General features: G+C 33.5%; 1 protein-coding gene across 2 annotated transcripts; it reads right to left on the bottom strand.

Annotated features, from left to right (window-relative positions):
- Positions 1 to 5,411: 5,411 nt before the first annotated feature.
- On the bottom strand, positions 5,412 to 15,175 carry LOC149260756 (uncharacterized). Of its 2 annotated transcripts, none has more exons than XM_089421050.1 (2): positions 14,414 to 15,175; positions 5,412 to 6,055 (listed from the first exon to the last, which is right to left on the bottom strand). In XM_089421050.1, the coding sequence occupies exons 1-2, from the start codon at positions 14,886 to 14,888 to the stop codon at positions 5,511 to 5,513; spliced, it is 1,020 nt and encodes a 339-aa protein (XP_089277176.1). In that variant the 5' UTR covers positions 14,889 to 15,175; the 3' UTR covers positions 5,412 to 5,510. The 2 variants fall into 2 exon arrangements, with proteins under 2 accessions (XP_089277176.1, XP_089277178.1); XM_089421052.1 differs by having other exon boundaries at positions 5,412 to 6,028.
- Between the last annotated feature and the right edge of the window lie 1,864 nt (positions 15,176 to 17,039).

The raw sequence follows: 17,039 nt of genomic DNA, 5'->3' as shown, positions 1-17,039 counted from the left end.
TTTGAAGCAAAGGACACCTTGATCTTTCAGCAGGAGGTGGCAGTGGCAAATCTTCATGTTTTTCACGATCCTCTAGCAAGTTTGTTGCAGCCAGCAGTGATAGTGTTTATTGCAGTGTTCAGTGATGAAGGAGATCACGGTCAGCTATGTTTTTGGATGCCTAGTTACCTGTTTCTATTGTTGATCATGAGATCAGATTGGGAGAATCAGTCAAGAAGGCATCTGCTTGATTGGTTGCATGCATGGCATTATGATATAGTTTGATGGTATTTTGTCTTGTAAGAAACACAGGTGGTTGTCATCATGATTTCAAATCTTGATGGACTGCTGCCCTTCATAAGCTTTGTAAGTTTTGTTTTAAGTCAAGTCATGAGTCATTTGTGTTTGGTCTGTTGAGTAAGTTTTTCAAGTTATTTCAGTTTGCCATCGAGTCGGTTTGAGTCAAGCATCAGTTAAGTTTCAGTCAATTGTCAAAGTCAAATAAAGTTGTTTTTGAGTTGGTCACATGTGAATAAATTGACTCCATTGCCCAATGAATAAAACACTGGTCTGCTCTCCCAAGAGGTTTGAGGTTCTTGGCACCTCCAAGGAGCTACCATCCCCATTGGAGCCAATGTTAGTGTCAGTCTTTACAGCCTTCCTCCAGTGATCAAATGTGCTCTTACATAGTGATTTTGAAGTGTCAAGGTCAAATTTTGTCATTTCAGTGAGTCTTCAAGCAAAATTTGGTCACTAGCCATTAGGTCTAGGGTTTGCCCAAATGTCAGTCCATGTCATCATTCAGCTGAGCTTATCATCATTCAGAGGTTTGTCATCGTCATGACAGTGTCTAATGGGTCATTTTACACCATGTTCATGCTTCAGTTGTGCCTAGGAAAGCTCATTTCCCTCTCCTAGGGTTTTGAAGGCAATTTCTCTTGGGCGGCTAAATAACCGAAAAACTTGTTTCCAGATGTTCATACACCTTCCCCTATCCTTAAAGTACCTTATCAAACACTTCCCATCCCTTAGATCCGCCAAATTTCTCATTTTTCCACAAACCCTAGTTTCTAGCTACAACCTGGCAATTTTCTAGGTTTGACCTGTGTTTTGTCCTTTTCGACCCCTTCCCCTCACTCAATCTCTGAGATTCCACTTTCTCTTGCTTCCTAACATCCCTCCCCACTCCCAAAAATTTCCCCAAGAATTTAGAAGCCCTCTATCCCCTTCATTTCGCTCCATTTCGACAAAATCCCTTGTTTCACACATCGGGACAAGTTGCACTCAAATGATGTTTCAGAGCAATAAAAGATGAATTTTGCAAAACTGAGAGAGGTTTTTGTCCACAACATGCCAAGGAAGAAAAACCTCTTTCACTTTTTACACAGGTGTCATGGTTTGAGAGAAATGTCAAAAATACCGGCGAGAACAAAGGTGCTCCAAGGACGGTTGGCCAAAGCACAAAAACGAAGGAAAACGCCCGATCCACTCCAAATTTTGGTCAAAGCCTCTTTGACTGAGCATGGTACTTTATTGGGGACTCCCAGCCCAAATTTCAAGAAATTTGGAGAAAATTTTGTCATTTGTGAATTTTTTGTGCCAATTACAGGTTTTTCCCAAGAACTGGTCTCACCCCGGGTGAGACCAGTTTGAAGGGCTGCTCGGAATTTTGCAAACTTGGCATTTTTGGAAAGGGCATTCAAAAAGAAAAATTACCAATACTTGGGAGAAGCCTGATTTTGAGTTTTGAGCCTCCAAAAGCTCAAAATACATCAAAAAAATGACTTTCTGCCCACTTTTTGAGTTGCAGAAAGTGACATTGGGAAAAATGGTTTTTGAGGGGTCAAATCAACACCAAATTCAGAAATTCCACTTGGGATGGAAAGTAGACAGGCCAAGCTTTCCAATGAGCCATCTTGCACCTGATTTGGACCAGTGGAACCCACTCAAAAACAGCTGTGAAGGGGCGCGACCAGAACTTCCAGGGGCGCGACCAGAACTTCCAGATTTGCCAGAATTCACATTTTTGGTCAAAAACACTGTTTTGACTATGGTTGACTATTTTTACTTGTAGATGATGGATAAATGTAATATGTTCATGGCACTTTGGTAGATTTTATCTTTCTTTACCCTTCTAGAAGCTTCCATGATGTAAAAAGTGAAAAATTAATGCATGGATGAGTTAGCTAAGTAATAGAGGCAAGTTGTTTGGCTGCCTATTTTCTAGTTCTTAGTTTAGAATTTGTTCAAACTGCTCCTAGAAAGCTGAGCTCGACCCCTAGAGGTGGGGAAAGGAGTTAGATGGTCTAGATGGTCTATATTATGCTCTCTCCTTCTCATTTTGATGGTTGGACTCTTGTGTAAGGAAGCTTTATTGTATATTGTGCATCTATTTCTGCAATTGAAGGCAAGGAAAGCCAGGGTTTTACAGACATCTTTGAGGATTCTTGTGGATCTGATTGTTGATGGTGTGTTCTCTACATGTTCTTGTAAGTTTGTTTATGTGTTTCACATCTCTCTTATGCTTCTAAATTGGACAGATGAAGTGGTAAAGTTTGAACTCATGTTTTGACATGCTCAGCTTTTTAGTTTGTTCAATTTTAATGTTTTCTACTGTCTAGAGAGGATTCGAATTGTGTGTTTGCCCTCTTTAGCTTCTCCTCTATCATCTCTGATCATCCATCTCAGATTAAGACATCAGCACTCATTCCTACCTTGCCCCTTAGATCACCCTGCAAAAACTGTGCTCAATCCCCGCACCTTGAATTGCACTTCCACCAATTGCCACCAAAAACCCCAAAAATCATTAAATCAACCCCCTTATCAATTTACTAGCCTAAAATCTTTATTATTAATTGGTCAGCCTAATCATATTGAAAGATCTATCGAATCTGACCCGAGAGAGCCTTCTCATACCTCGTAGGGCTAGCTACGAGGTGAAATGGTTTGATGTAGCCTTGAGAGTTTGTCTATCTCAGCCTAGGTGAATTCCAAGCGCTAACAGGGTGGAAAGCTTATTTTTGTCTTGAAAATAATTGTAGTGTGGGATAAAAAAAAGTTTTTCTTTGAAACTTTAGTCACTCCTGTTATCTTATATGGATGTGAGGTCTAGGGTTGCAGCATCTCTAGAGAATCCTGAAGAAAGATTGAGCAAATCTAGAAGTGTTTTATAAAGTATAACCTAAAAATTAAAAGCAATACAGGCTATCCTATTCTCCTTATAGAAGGAGGGCTTTTCCCTATCGAGAGCCTAGTTATGACTAGGCTTCTATTGTACAAGCACAAACTCAATAATATAGGAGATTATAAACTTCCTAATCTAGCTTTAAATTCTAGCCAAAACCACCTAAGGCTCTGGGTGGTATAAAGACACGAGGGCGTGGTTAAACCTTTGGGAGATCAACGAGAATGATGCATTGCAAAACATTAATAACATTAAAAATATTATTACTTCTAAATTCAAAGAAAAAAATGTTGTGTGTTAAGGATTTACCAACTAAAAGAAAATTAAGTTATTATAAGAAGGTCATCAACCCCACCCTAGAAGATCAAAAGTATCTCTCTGTTTTAACTCTCATGAGCTCAATAGTGAAAGAGGTCGTTGGGTAGTTCCTAAAACACCATGGATGAGGTCGTTGGGTAGTTCCTAAAACACCATGGATGGAAAGGATCTGCCATCTTTGTGAGAATAGAAACATCGAAGATGAAAAGTACTTCCTTTTAAAGTGCCCTGCGTACAACCACATTAGATCTCAGTTTCATAATCTTTGTCCCAATACTGACCTTCCCAGCCTTTTATGATGTCAAAATTATAGTGAGCTGGGAGGCTTCTCTCCAAGATTTTTGAGCATAGAAACATCGAGGATGAAAAGTACTTAAAGTGCCCTGCGTACAACCACATTAGATCTCAGTTTCATAATCTTTGTCCCAATACTGACCTTCCTAGCCTTTTATGATGTCAAAATTATAGTGAGCTGGGAGGCTTCTCTCCAAGATTTTTGAGCATAAGAATAAAATCTTAAATCAAACTGTATATTGTTTCTTTAGGTCTGATAAACCAAAATTTGGTCTTACTAAGCGTTAATCACCACCACCACCACCATCATCATCAAAATTATATTTATATTTATTATATTTCTTTAAAATTATATTTATATTTATATTTATTATATTTCTTACCACCATCATCATCAAAATTATATTTATATTTATTATATTCTTTAAAATTATATTTATATTTATATTTATTATATTTCTTATTTTTTATATCGGTCTTTTGTTTTATATATTATAATTCTTTTTATTATTATATTTATTATATTTCTTATCTTTTATATCCGTCTTTTGTAATACTTTTTATTATATTTCTCTTGTTTTATATATTATAATTCTTTTGCAACATCCTATACAATTATTTAAAATTATATTTATATTTATTATATATTTATATTTATTATATTTCTTATCTTTTAGATCTTATACCATTATTTAAAATTATATTATATTTATTATATTTCTTATCTTTTACATCCGTCTTTTGTTTGCTGAGGGAATGACATGGCCGGCATGAAACAACGACTTCTTACCCACGACTTCTTACCCACTCCGTGCCTGTTTCTTAACTTATGTGTTTCCCAACTACCCTATATCGGATGATGAAAGCGCTTAGGCAAGTACGATACAGCAGCTATAGACCCGAGCAGAGAGAATAGATGAAACATAAGTTTCAAAGTCTATTTCCACCCGACCAAAGGCAGTAGGGCATAGGTTCCCAAGTTTAAGTTTTGTTTTGTCTTTTGTTTTATATATTAGACGTTTCTTTTGCAACATCCGTCTTTTGTAAGATCCGATGCAATTGCTAGCATAATCGCTAATAACCATTAGCTATATACCCCTTTTGTAAACCCTGAACCCTGGTTAATAGAGAAATTTAAACCGAAATATTGTAATACTTATGTGATAAACTATCTTTTGTTTATATCTGTCTTTTGTTTTTATATATTAGACGTTTCTTTTGCAACATCCGTCTTTTGTAAGATCCGATGCAATTACTAGTATAATCTCTAATAACCATTACCTATATACCCCTTTTTGTAAACCCTGATTAATAGAGAAATTTAAACCGAATATTGTAATTTAGATATACATTATAATACTTACATGATAAACTATATCTGCTAATGTGATATGTTGCACTGGAAAACACTTTCAACTTTTCAACTGATATGTTTCATTGGAAAACACCTTGAACTTTCAAATTTGGTACGAAAAAAATGGTTCGACGACACACTTTTACACCTCAGTGCGGAGGCGGAGATATTATAACATGAAGTATTAAACTATTACACTCCCCAAAATTTGTAAGGAAATCACAAAAGTATTTGCATTGAAATCATATGAAGAACCTTCCCAACGAATAAGTAGGTGAAACGTGTATTCCACTGCTCTATCACAAATATATGCTACATACTATCGAAACGAAACGAGATAGAAGTAAATGACAGAAAGAATTAATGTGGGGCCTCCATCATTCAATTGGATCCATGGAAATCACCTCCTGCTGGACGGCCACCATGAACGGCTCCTTCAGTGTCAGTGCTGCACGTATCAGCGAAGCCGCGCTCTCTGTGAGGGTCGAGTGTTCCTCGGGGTCGGGCAGATACTATAATATCACCGTCTTCAGAATTGTCTTCCTTGGGCATCGGCCCGCTTATTAAAGTCTTCACCGTATCCATGCATCCCATCTTGGGCCTAGGGTTTGCGCCTTCCTTTACGTGATCGTGGTGTCTGATAACGGTATCCTTCACGCTGCCCACCTTTTCCTTTACCTTCCTCGCCAGTGCCAATGCCTTTTTCTTCTCACGCCTCTCCTCGTCTTCGTGAATATCTGATCGGGCAGCTGCAACATCTTGAGGCTTAACGAACATGTCTTCCACGGTCCCGGGAGGGTGAGAATAGGCTTTGGCTGCTGCGGCGTTTACTTCTTCGTCCCTCGCCAGCGACCACATAGCCGTTGAGGGCCCATCCATGTTCTTCTTTTCTGCACCTCCTGATTTCAACTGCCTCTGGTCAGCGTCTGCCATTTTCAGACAGTATTACAATTAAGAAAGCTGAAAAAAATGATATATACTAACTGATAACAATATAGAGTATGAAACCCTAGTAGCGGTTGACTTGAACGGCTGTTTCCAGGGAGGCGAGATATTCTGGCTTTTGATTGTTTCAGATATGGCGGATGGGTATAAATGGCGAATGCGCACTGGACGCAGAGAAGAGAAGATTGGCAGGGAGATGTGGAGATTGAAGACAAAGCAGCGTACTAGTGACACGAGGGTAGGCTTGTGGGGACGCGTATGAACATTGCATGGATAGGCTGTCACTCAACCCCGCAAAATAACACGTAGTTGATAAGATTAGGGTTTCCCGGACCGCCCCCAAGTGGAAGGTAAAATGCCGCATGGCGTCCACCCGCAACCTCATCAAGATGGAAAAGACGCGTGGGGAGATCTCGATGCGGAAAGTGAGAAATGCACTTATGCCCTCCTTTCTTATATGGCTTAATTGTTTTTGTTTTTTAAATGGGTCAACATATTTAAATTATTTTTATGCATGAAGGGATTTAAATGGATTTTTCATATAACTTTTTAGTTAAACTTCTATGATAAAATTGATGATATTTTTTATTATGTAAATTGTACTTTTAATCGAGTACGGATGTACTTGAAGTTACGAGAAGATAGTCTACCCTCGAACGAGTATATATATTTGAGAAAGTTGGTGGGACTGTTTATAATGTTTAAGAATTAATGACCATGACCATAGTATAATGAGTGTGTTTTAACAATTCCATTCACACATTTTGTTTCGAGTGGTTAAAAGTAATTTTGTTTTTCTATTCTCTATTTTAAAAGATGCGTTTGGCTTTTCGTAATAAGATTCAAAGAGTAGATGATTAGTGGTTTTAGGATTTTTAAATATATTTTTTGTGTATGGATATGGATATATGGATATATTTTGGTGTTATAATGGTAATTTCAAGGTTTGATTTCCATTTTGCTCAAATTACCTCCAATCATAAGTTATTGGATATATTTTGACTTTATAGTGGCATCTCTAAGGTTTGATGGGCTTTGCACTCACAGTTGGAATTTCAAAACACAATCACCCATCAAATACGACACACGCCTCCTTGACCTGTTTTTTACAAATCCAAGCAAAAATCTTGACGATTTTATAAATATTTTCACTATATTTGACGAGCAAATCACCGGGCCCGTCAAATTCCATCCCTTAGCTCATATTACTCTTGCTAAATCATCATTTATTGATATTTTTTGCTTGAGGGCTATTAAATATACTCTGTGTTATATTACCATGGTAAAAAATAAATTACATTTTATTATTTTTGTTTTATTAGATGAAATTCTTTATTGTTTATTCATATTACTCTTCTAAATAATAAATTATCTATATTTTTGGCTAGAGGGCTATTAAATATGCTCTTTGTGTTATATTACCATATAACCATGGTAAAAAAAAATAGATTTTATTAATTTTTTTATTTGTAAGTTAAAAATGTTTAATATTTGTTTGTTGTAGAATTATTTTGTTTCACATTTGGAAAACCTATGATAACTCAATTGTCAAACTATCAGAGGGAACAACCATCACTCACTACTATTGGCTAAAGCAAGTTCACCTCCACGCCACTTGAAATTACCCGTCATGGTGGGTCTTAGATCGTTAACCTATTATAGAATTCTTTTATTATATATATCATTTCTACCTTTAAGAAAATATTATTTTATATCAATTAAAAAAATAGTTCTTAATAATATTGTATATAAGTTTCAATTTATCATAATTATCATATTAATATGGTTGCTATAAAGGCTCATGTTTTTATTGTTAAAACAATTGCTTTGTTGTAAATTAATATATCTATCATTTTAATGTATTTAGAGAGAATGTTTTGTTTTGTTTATTTTTTTAATATTAATATAGATTTATACCAGTGTAGAATTGAAGATGAAAATCTATTTCTAAATGTAAAATTTGAAAAAGGATTTGCACTTTTAAAGAATTAATTCTTCTAGGCCCATGGTAAATCTAGAGTTAAAATAAATTTATATCTATTTGTTATTTTTCCATGAGATTTTGAGCCTTGAGTTTCATGATTTACATAATATTATTTATATTTATATAAATGTCACATCTTTCTCTATAGGAATATTTTATTTTTAATTATATAAGAACTATGATATATATTATATATATATAATTTAGAAATGAATTATTATAAGCTTTTAAGTTTTTATATGTTTATTAATTAATTTTAAATATCAAGTTCTAAAATTACAAATATGAATTATCTATATATATGAGGATCATAAATATCATGGTTACTAATATAAATATTCATTGAGTATAAGAGGCACTCTATAGCCTAATCACCCAATACATAAAATATGTTATAATGAAAAATTGAATCCACCAAATACAAAATCAAAAAGTGATAATGCAAAAACAAGATGTCCACTCACTTAAAAAAATAATTTCTTATATTATAATTTTGTTCTTATTAGTAAAGTTACAAACAATATATTTTTTTCCTTTTTTTTTTTGATCATATATATATATATATATAAACACACATTGTGTAATTTTTCATTGTTTAAAGTTCATTTTTGAATGTATGAATGAATTCAGTGGCTTGAAAATTCTCATAGAACTTGGATTGCGTAAACTACACAACTTAAACTTGTAATTCCAACAAAATTTTGCTATATTTTAGAGAAATTTGGCACAAAAAAATAAATGGAAAAAGGCAAGAATGTAGAATAATGAAATTAGTTGAAATGTTTTAACCATAACAATGTATTTTTCAATTCCTTTATATAATACACGTTCACGTTTTTATTTATTTTTAACAATATATAATATATATTTAGTTGAAATTGAAATATTTTATTTTAAGTGGGTATTGAAATATTTTATTCTAGTTTAGATGGTGGACATTAAAATGTTTTTTACATTTTGGTTATATATATATAGGGGTTAAGTTTAAGATTGTATTACCTAAAAATATTATAAAAACACATATATTCAATTATTTCATCATCGCACATGTCACTAAATAAGTGATTTCAATTTGCCTAATAAGAAACTAGATGTTTTAACCACCTAGCAACAGAGTAATTAGCCCAAAATTTTAAAAATTTCGGAAATTGTAACATCACTGAAGTAACTATAATAGTACTATAAAACCATGAACTTAATTTAAAATAAACATTCAATCATAAGAGCGAGATCATAGAACCTAGAGAACAATTTTGTACATAAAGTAAAACTCAATGTATACCAAGCTTGCCTCAATCCTCTCTAAAGACACCTAATAGTTATGTTGGACTCTTTGACATCTACCATGCTAAAACAAACATTATAATTTTCTGATTGCTTGTTATTCTACGCGTTCCCAACCAAGTCTTCATCTTCCAATACAAGGACAAGGCCGAAGAGTAATGTTTACTTTTCCTTCTTTCAAGTAAACCCGTGCCATGAATATATGGAGACACGTAATCCATGATTTCAGAAACCGATAGGGCCCGTTGATCACGAAAACAAAAAAATCCAACTAACGAATTTCAGGGAGAACAAACAACCGACTGGGTTCTGCAGCAGCCTGTTCCCTATTGGCTTCATTTGTGGCCCTGACGGCTGCGCTCTTCCCCGTCTTCTATGCAAATGCTATGGTTGCATGTTTCGTTGGTAAAAATAACACCGGGGTTTTTGACTCAAAAAAATTCACTCCGAACCAAAGCAATTACGGACCCCACGCCCGCCACGACACAAAGTCCAAGAACTGGTTAATGATAGAGCTATAACATAGTATAGATACCACATAATGTCGATAAACCGACCACGACTACAAGGCGGATCTTATTTCCACTTCTATTCTAAATTATTTTTACTTAGATCCACTTCTATTCTAAATTATTTTTATTTCTATTGTAAATTTAATGCAGGCTGATATGCGGGGGCCATAGTCACATGCAATTTAATGCAGGTTGACATGCGGAGGCCATAGTCACATGTAAATTTAATGCAGGCTGACATGCGGGAACCATAGCCACATGCAATTTAATGCAGGTTGACATGCGGAGGCCATAGCCACATGCAACGCGCGGCGTGATGACTAATGAGCGATAGTCATTAGGCGCATTAAATTTACAATAAAGATAGAAATAGGATCCGCCCGACTTAAAAGGGTTCCACCAAGCTGAACGGGTTTATAACTTTATAACGACCACCCAGGAACATTTCTAAAAATATAACCCTATCAACTCAACGGTTCCACCAAGCTGAACGGGTTTATAACTTTATAACCACCACCCAGGAACATTTCTAAAAATATAACCCTATCAACTCAACACCCAGACTACTAGCAACTCCCAAGGGTGGCGGAATACGTTGACCAACTTTATAACCACCACCCAGGAACATTTCTAAAAATATAACCCTATCAACTCAACACCCAGACTACTAGCAACTCCCAAGGGTGGCGGAATACGTTGACCAAAACAATAGACCTCAGCCTATACAAACTAATCATAAACCACATAACACTACTAGAAACTTAGAAAAGATGAATACTGATAGAAACTTAGAAAAGATGAATACTGATAGTCAAACTAGGGTCATCTCCAAGATTATGAGCCAAAACATTGAGAGAATAAACAAATCAACTGATACAAATTCCAATCTTATAGAATCATATCAAGGTGCTTTTAGAGGAAAACCATGAAAATAAATACAAACGTTACGGAACATATTAAGTAACCCGATCCTGCAAGCTGAGAGGAATTCCGAATTTAGGTCCGAGGAAGCCCCTGCAATGTCTGTAGAGACGAGCAATCGAGGAGCAGCAAAATATGCACTTCTAACTACTCGATTTGTGCCCACCCCTCGCAAATCTACATGATCGACCAAACATACAACAATGGAAAACGCTGTGCAAACCCAACCATCTATACTCTTATGTAGAATTGCCACAAATATCCTTCTTCTGGTCAGAGGCCAGAGTGTTTTCAACAGGCAACCACTAGACTTACCTGTCGACCCTCGCTTCTAATGCAGGGGTTTTGACAGACGTCCCCCGAGGCTGCCCTGCGTACCAATATTTTTGCTCAGAGACCACATCTAGTCGAGAACATTCGCCTCTTCAGGTATTCCATTCCCATGGTTATGAATGAAAGAGGGCGGCCACGCCACCCCCTATTAACTTCTTGCATCAAATCAGGATGGCCACGCCACCCCTATTAACTTCTTCCATCAAATCACGATGGTGTGCTTGTCCCGAGCTCTCGGGGTGTCATTAATATATTTTTAAATATATGCAAATATTATTTAATTTTGCCTTAAATATTTTTAAGGATAACCCACATTGATGTTTTTATTTTTATTAATAAAATTTCCGAAATATTACCTATAATTTGTTTTTGTTTGGTTTTTTTTCTTTTGAATTAATTTTTTTTGAAGTATTATATATAATTTATTTTTATTAAATAAATTTGTTTGAAGTATTACATATAATTTTTATTTTTATGCTTTACTATAATTAATTTTTTTTAATATTTTATTATCTATATATATAATATGAATTTTTTTAATATTTTATTTTATATATATATAATAATAATAATAATTTTTTATTTATGAAATTAATAATAAAAATAGATATTTAAATATTTTTTTTAAATCTTATATTGAAATATAATAAGAAAATATAAGATTTGTTTTAATTAATTAATAAATATTTATTTATTAATTATTTTTCTTGATATATAAAAGATAAAAATAACATACACAAAAATATTTTATTTATGGCTAAGAGTAAGAGTGAAATATGTTTACTATATATTCTTCCACAACAAATCTAGTGGGCATGAGCACAATGTAAATGACAATATTGATGTTTTCTAGCCAAGAGAGAGCCAAATATTTTTATTACATTTCTTTCACCATAAATCTAGTGAGCATGAACACAATGTAAATGACATTATTGATGTCCACAATGCTTTATGGCTAAGAGTAAGAGTGAAATATTTTTACTACATCTTCTTCCACAGCAAATCTAGTGAACATGAGCACAATGTAAATGACATTATTAGTACTTTCCATAACAAATCTAGTGAGCATGAGCACAATGTAAATGACATTATTGATGCTTTACAAATCTTACTCTAAGCAACTTTCAAATTTGAGTGGATTCAAATTTTCTCACAAAATCAAATGAGTGGATTCAAATTTTCCCACAATCCTAGACATCTCGACTAGACTTCGATAAAATCAAGTAAGATCTATATTATAGTAGTAAAACTTCAACATTTTGGGTACCTCAGTGGCTTTGAATGGTGCTATAATTTCCTACTATGATATGGTTTGAAAAAAAAATCACTAGATTCCGGCCATTTTTGATTGTCTGTGCAAATTTGCTATATTTCCAACTAAGATATTTTTGAAAAAAATATTGCCTGATTCAAGATTTTGGGCTACACGGTGACTTTTAATGGTGCTCAATATATTTCCTACCAAGAGATTAAAAAAGAATTGGTGGTGATTCAAGATTTTGGGCTACACGGTGACTTTTAATGGTGCTCAATATATTTCCTACCAAGAGATTAAAAAAGAATTGGTGGTGATTCAAGATTTTGGGCTACACGGTGACTTTTAATGGTGCTCAATATATTTCCTACCAAGAGATTAAAAAAGAATTAGTGGTGTTTTCAATGGTGCTGAATATATTTCCTACCAAGAGATTAAAAAAAATTGGTGGCGTTTTCAATGGTGCTGAATATATTTCTTATTAAGATATTTTTGAAAAAATTGCCGCATTCCAGGCATTTTTGGGGTCTAAAAAAATTTGCTATATTTCCTAGTTCAGGAATTCCCAAAAAAAAAATAAAAATTTGGGGACATGGTGTCTTTTAATGGTGCTTAATATATTTCCTACCAAGAAATAAAAATAAAAAATAAAAATTTATGACTTTTTCAACGGTGCTGAATATATTTCCTACTAAGATATTTTTGAAAAAAATTGCCAACTTCCGGCATTTTTGGGGTTTAAGCAAATTTTCTATATTTCCTACTTAATTCCGATTATTTTTGGGTATCTCCCAAATTTGCTGCCTGCAATTGTATAATACTCTTAATTAAAACTAATTGCAGCGGGTAAATTTTTGGGTATCTGCCTATAATTTTATAATACTTTTAATTAAAACTAATTGCATCCTGTAAATTTACTACTACCTACAGTATATAATATGCCTATAATTTTATGCTGCCTATAATTTTATAATACTTTTAATTAAAACTAAGTGCATCCCGTAAATTTACTACTACCTACAGTATATAATATGCCTATAATTTTATGCTGCCTATAATTTTATAATACTTTTAATTAAAACTAAGTGCATCCCGTAAATTTACTACTGCCTACAGTATATAATATGTCTATAATTTTATAATACTTTTAATTAAAACTAATTACATCTCGTAAATTTAGTACTGCCTACAATAATATAATAATATAATACGTATATTATAATTAAAAGTAATTAAATATAGCAAATTTGCTGGTAAAAAAATTCTTAGAAAAAATATACAGAATTCCCATTATTTTTGAGCATCTGGTAAATTTACTAACTGAATTTTATAATAATTTTAATTAAAACTAATTAAATAGATATATTCACTTTAGTCTAGTCAACCTTATTTACAAAACGATGGGTCATGGAAAAAGCCACAACACCACAAACAAAATAAACTGGTTAGTTATTATCCGAAAATGATAACACCAAAAACAAAATAAACGCGTTCATTATCCAAAAATGATAACCAATGAGTGAAAGGAAAAAACACGTATCCCATGGAGGGAATCAACCATAGTTCAAAAATGAGCCAAGGAAAAAGGCATACAGCGAAAATAGAGTAATAATTGTCCGAGTGAGGGGAATACTAGAGTAATAATTGTCCGAGTGAGGGGAATACTAGGGGAGAATAATAAAATTATAGATTACGGGAGAAATAAAATTATAGATTAGAGACTACTAGTTGAAAGAACAACAAAATTATAGAGTGGAGTTGCTAACTGTGTGAATAAAACTGACTAAAATTGGTCAAAAAGAAAAGAGGAGACTAATCTCAAAAAAGAATAAAACTGACTAAAATTGGTCAAAAAGAAAAGAGGAGACTAATCTCAAAAAGGGGGAAAACCAGCAGATATGCCAAGCCAAAGATCTAAAAGGGTAAACAGAACCAGAACAACAAATAATAAAAGAACTTGTGAGTCATGAAATTAAAGAAGTATCCAAATAAATAAATTCAGACAGAGTAAATGGGATCTCCACCGTTCAGTTCAATTCATGGCAATCACCTCCTGCTCGACGGTCACCATGAACGGCTCCTTCAGTGTCAGTGTCAGTGCTCCACGTATCAACGACGCCGCGCTCTCTGTGAGACTCTAGTGTTCCTCCAGGTCGAGCAGATACTACAGTACCACCGTCTTCATAATTGTCTTTCTTGGGCATCGGCCTGCTTATTAAATTCTTCACCGTCTCCATCAATCCCACCTTCGACCTGGGGTTTCTGCCTTCCTTTGCGTGATCGTGGTGTCCGATCACAGTGTCCTTCACGCTGCCCACCTTCTCCTTTACCTTCCTCGCCAGTGCCACTGCCTTTTTCTTCTCATGCCTCTCCTCCTCTTCGTGAATATCTGATCGGGCAGCTGCAATATCTTCCGGCTTAACGACGTCGTCCACAGCGCCGGGAGGGCGAGAATACGCTTTGGCTGCTGCGGCGTTTACTTCTTCGTCCCTCGCCAGCGACCACATAGCCGTGAGAGGGCCCATCCATATTCTTCTTTCCCGTTCCTCCTGATCTCAACTGCCTCTGCCAGAGACTGCCATTTTCAGACGGTATTCCCATAACAAAGCTGGCAAAAAAATTATAAATACTAACTGATAACAATACAGAGTATGAAACCCTTCTAATGGTTGTGACTTGCACAGCTGTTTGCAGGGAAACAAGATTTTCCGAGTTTTGATGATTTCAGATAAGGCCGGTTGATATTAATGGCGAGAAAGCACAGGACCCAGAAAGGAGAATATCAGGAGGGAGATCTGGAAATTGAAGGCAGAGAAACGTAGTAGGGACGCGTATTCATAAATAGGATCTCATTCAACCCCGCAAAATGACACGTAGCTGATAAGATTAGGATTTCCCGGACCGCACCAGGAGCGTGTGGGACACTGGGAAGATCTCGATGCGGAAATGGAGAGATGTATTCCCTCATTTTATTTGGCAATTAAATTGTTTTTGTTTTTTAATCTCGTAATATAATTAATTATAATATATATATATATATTTATTATTGAGATATTTTTTTAATTAGGATACAATTATATAATTGATTATAGTTTATGAGAATCTATTGTATTAATGTAGAATATAGATTATTTAAAGGAGAAAATTAAATCAACATAGATCTATATTAATTCTGAATCTACTAAGTCTCAAAAGGGATCAAATCTCTTGAGATTTAAGCCTTTTTTAGAGTGAAAAAATTTGATCCCTCTAGTTTCTTAGTAGATACAAAGTTAAGCCTAGATCTAGGCTAGTTTATATTGTATTAGTACTAGTTAAACGGTTTGAAAATGAAAATAATAGTGACCTAGAGTCTCTCTCTCTCTCTCACACACACACATATATATATATATAGATATTAGGTGGTGAGACTATTAATGAGGTTTAGGAATTAATGATTATGACCATTACATAAGGAGTGCTTTTAACAATCTTATTCATCAATTGTTTGGAAATTTTTTCTATATTGCAAGGAAGTTTAAAGACCTTAGTTTACTCTTTTTCTTTTAAATTGTATTTTTTAATGTTAGATACAGTACATAATTTAAACTTGTAACTCCAAAAAATTTGTTGGATTTCAAGGAAAATTAACCAAAAAAATATATCTAAAAAAACCAAAATGTAAACTAGTAAGACTACTTCAAACGTTTCAACAATAAAAACTTATTCTTTTTAATTGCTTTATATGATATATACTTTTTTTTAATACTATATAAATATGCATAATTGACATCAAAATGTTTTACATAATATGTCTATTGAAATTGTTCATATTAAAATAATATTTTACATAACATATATTGTTCATATTAAAATGTTTTTTTGTATTTAGTGCATGTTAAAATATTTTATTGATGGTTCACATTGAAATTTTGTATTATTATAAATATTTTTAAATGTCACATATTAATTTTATATTAAAAATTGAATGAATTACACATCTCCCTCTTATTATTACTTTCAATTATTTTTTTGTTTGGACATTGAATATTTTTTTTTATATACAACATAAAATTATTTTATTTTAACATTATATATATATATATATATATATATAACTCTTAATTACTTTTGTTTTTAACTATTGATATGAAATTATATTAGGTGATGTTGACATTAAAATAATTTATCTATGAATGAGAGTGAGTTATTGGGTTGTAATATCAACAACAAATGAGTTACCATTGTGGGGCAATGTTGGGATTATTGATGTTTTAGAATGCTTTTAAATAAGCTAACTAAACGTGAATATTCATTTTTGTTTTTTATTATATTTTGCATTACTTTTCTACTTAGAGGATATTTTATTTTTATTTTAAGATCTCCATATGGAGCTTAGACAAAATCATAGATCCCCTCATACTGAGTTGTAGAATGACACAATAACCATCAAATAATCTTATCTTTAATTGCCATGCTTATTCATCAAATACTTACTTGATAGAAAAACGATCAATGTGTACAAAAACTTTATAATCAGTGATATAGTGCTTGAACTTATATGAAAAATGAACAATAGAAATAAATTCCAGTTTAAAGTTATGATGTAATTCAAATTTTACATTGGAAAGAGGGATTTACAGTAAAATAAATTGCATAAGGCAATATAATCTTGTTGTTGACCAAGCACTACCCAT

This window comes from Pinus tabuliformis, chromosome 6 (genome assembly GCF_031772625.1).
Source record: "Pinus tabuliformis cultivar Carrire ecotype Pingquan chromosome 6, CPIR1, whole genome shotgun sequence".
NCBI classification, from domain to species: Eukaryota; Viridiplantae; Streptophyta; class Pinopsida; order Pinales; family Pinaceae; genus Pinus; species Pinus tabuliformis.
This window is presented reverse-complemented; position numbering and strand designations above follow the sequence as displayed.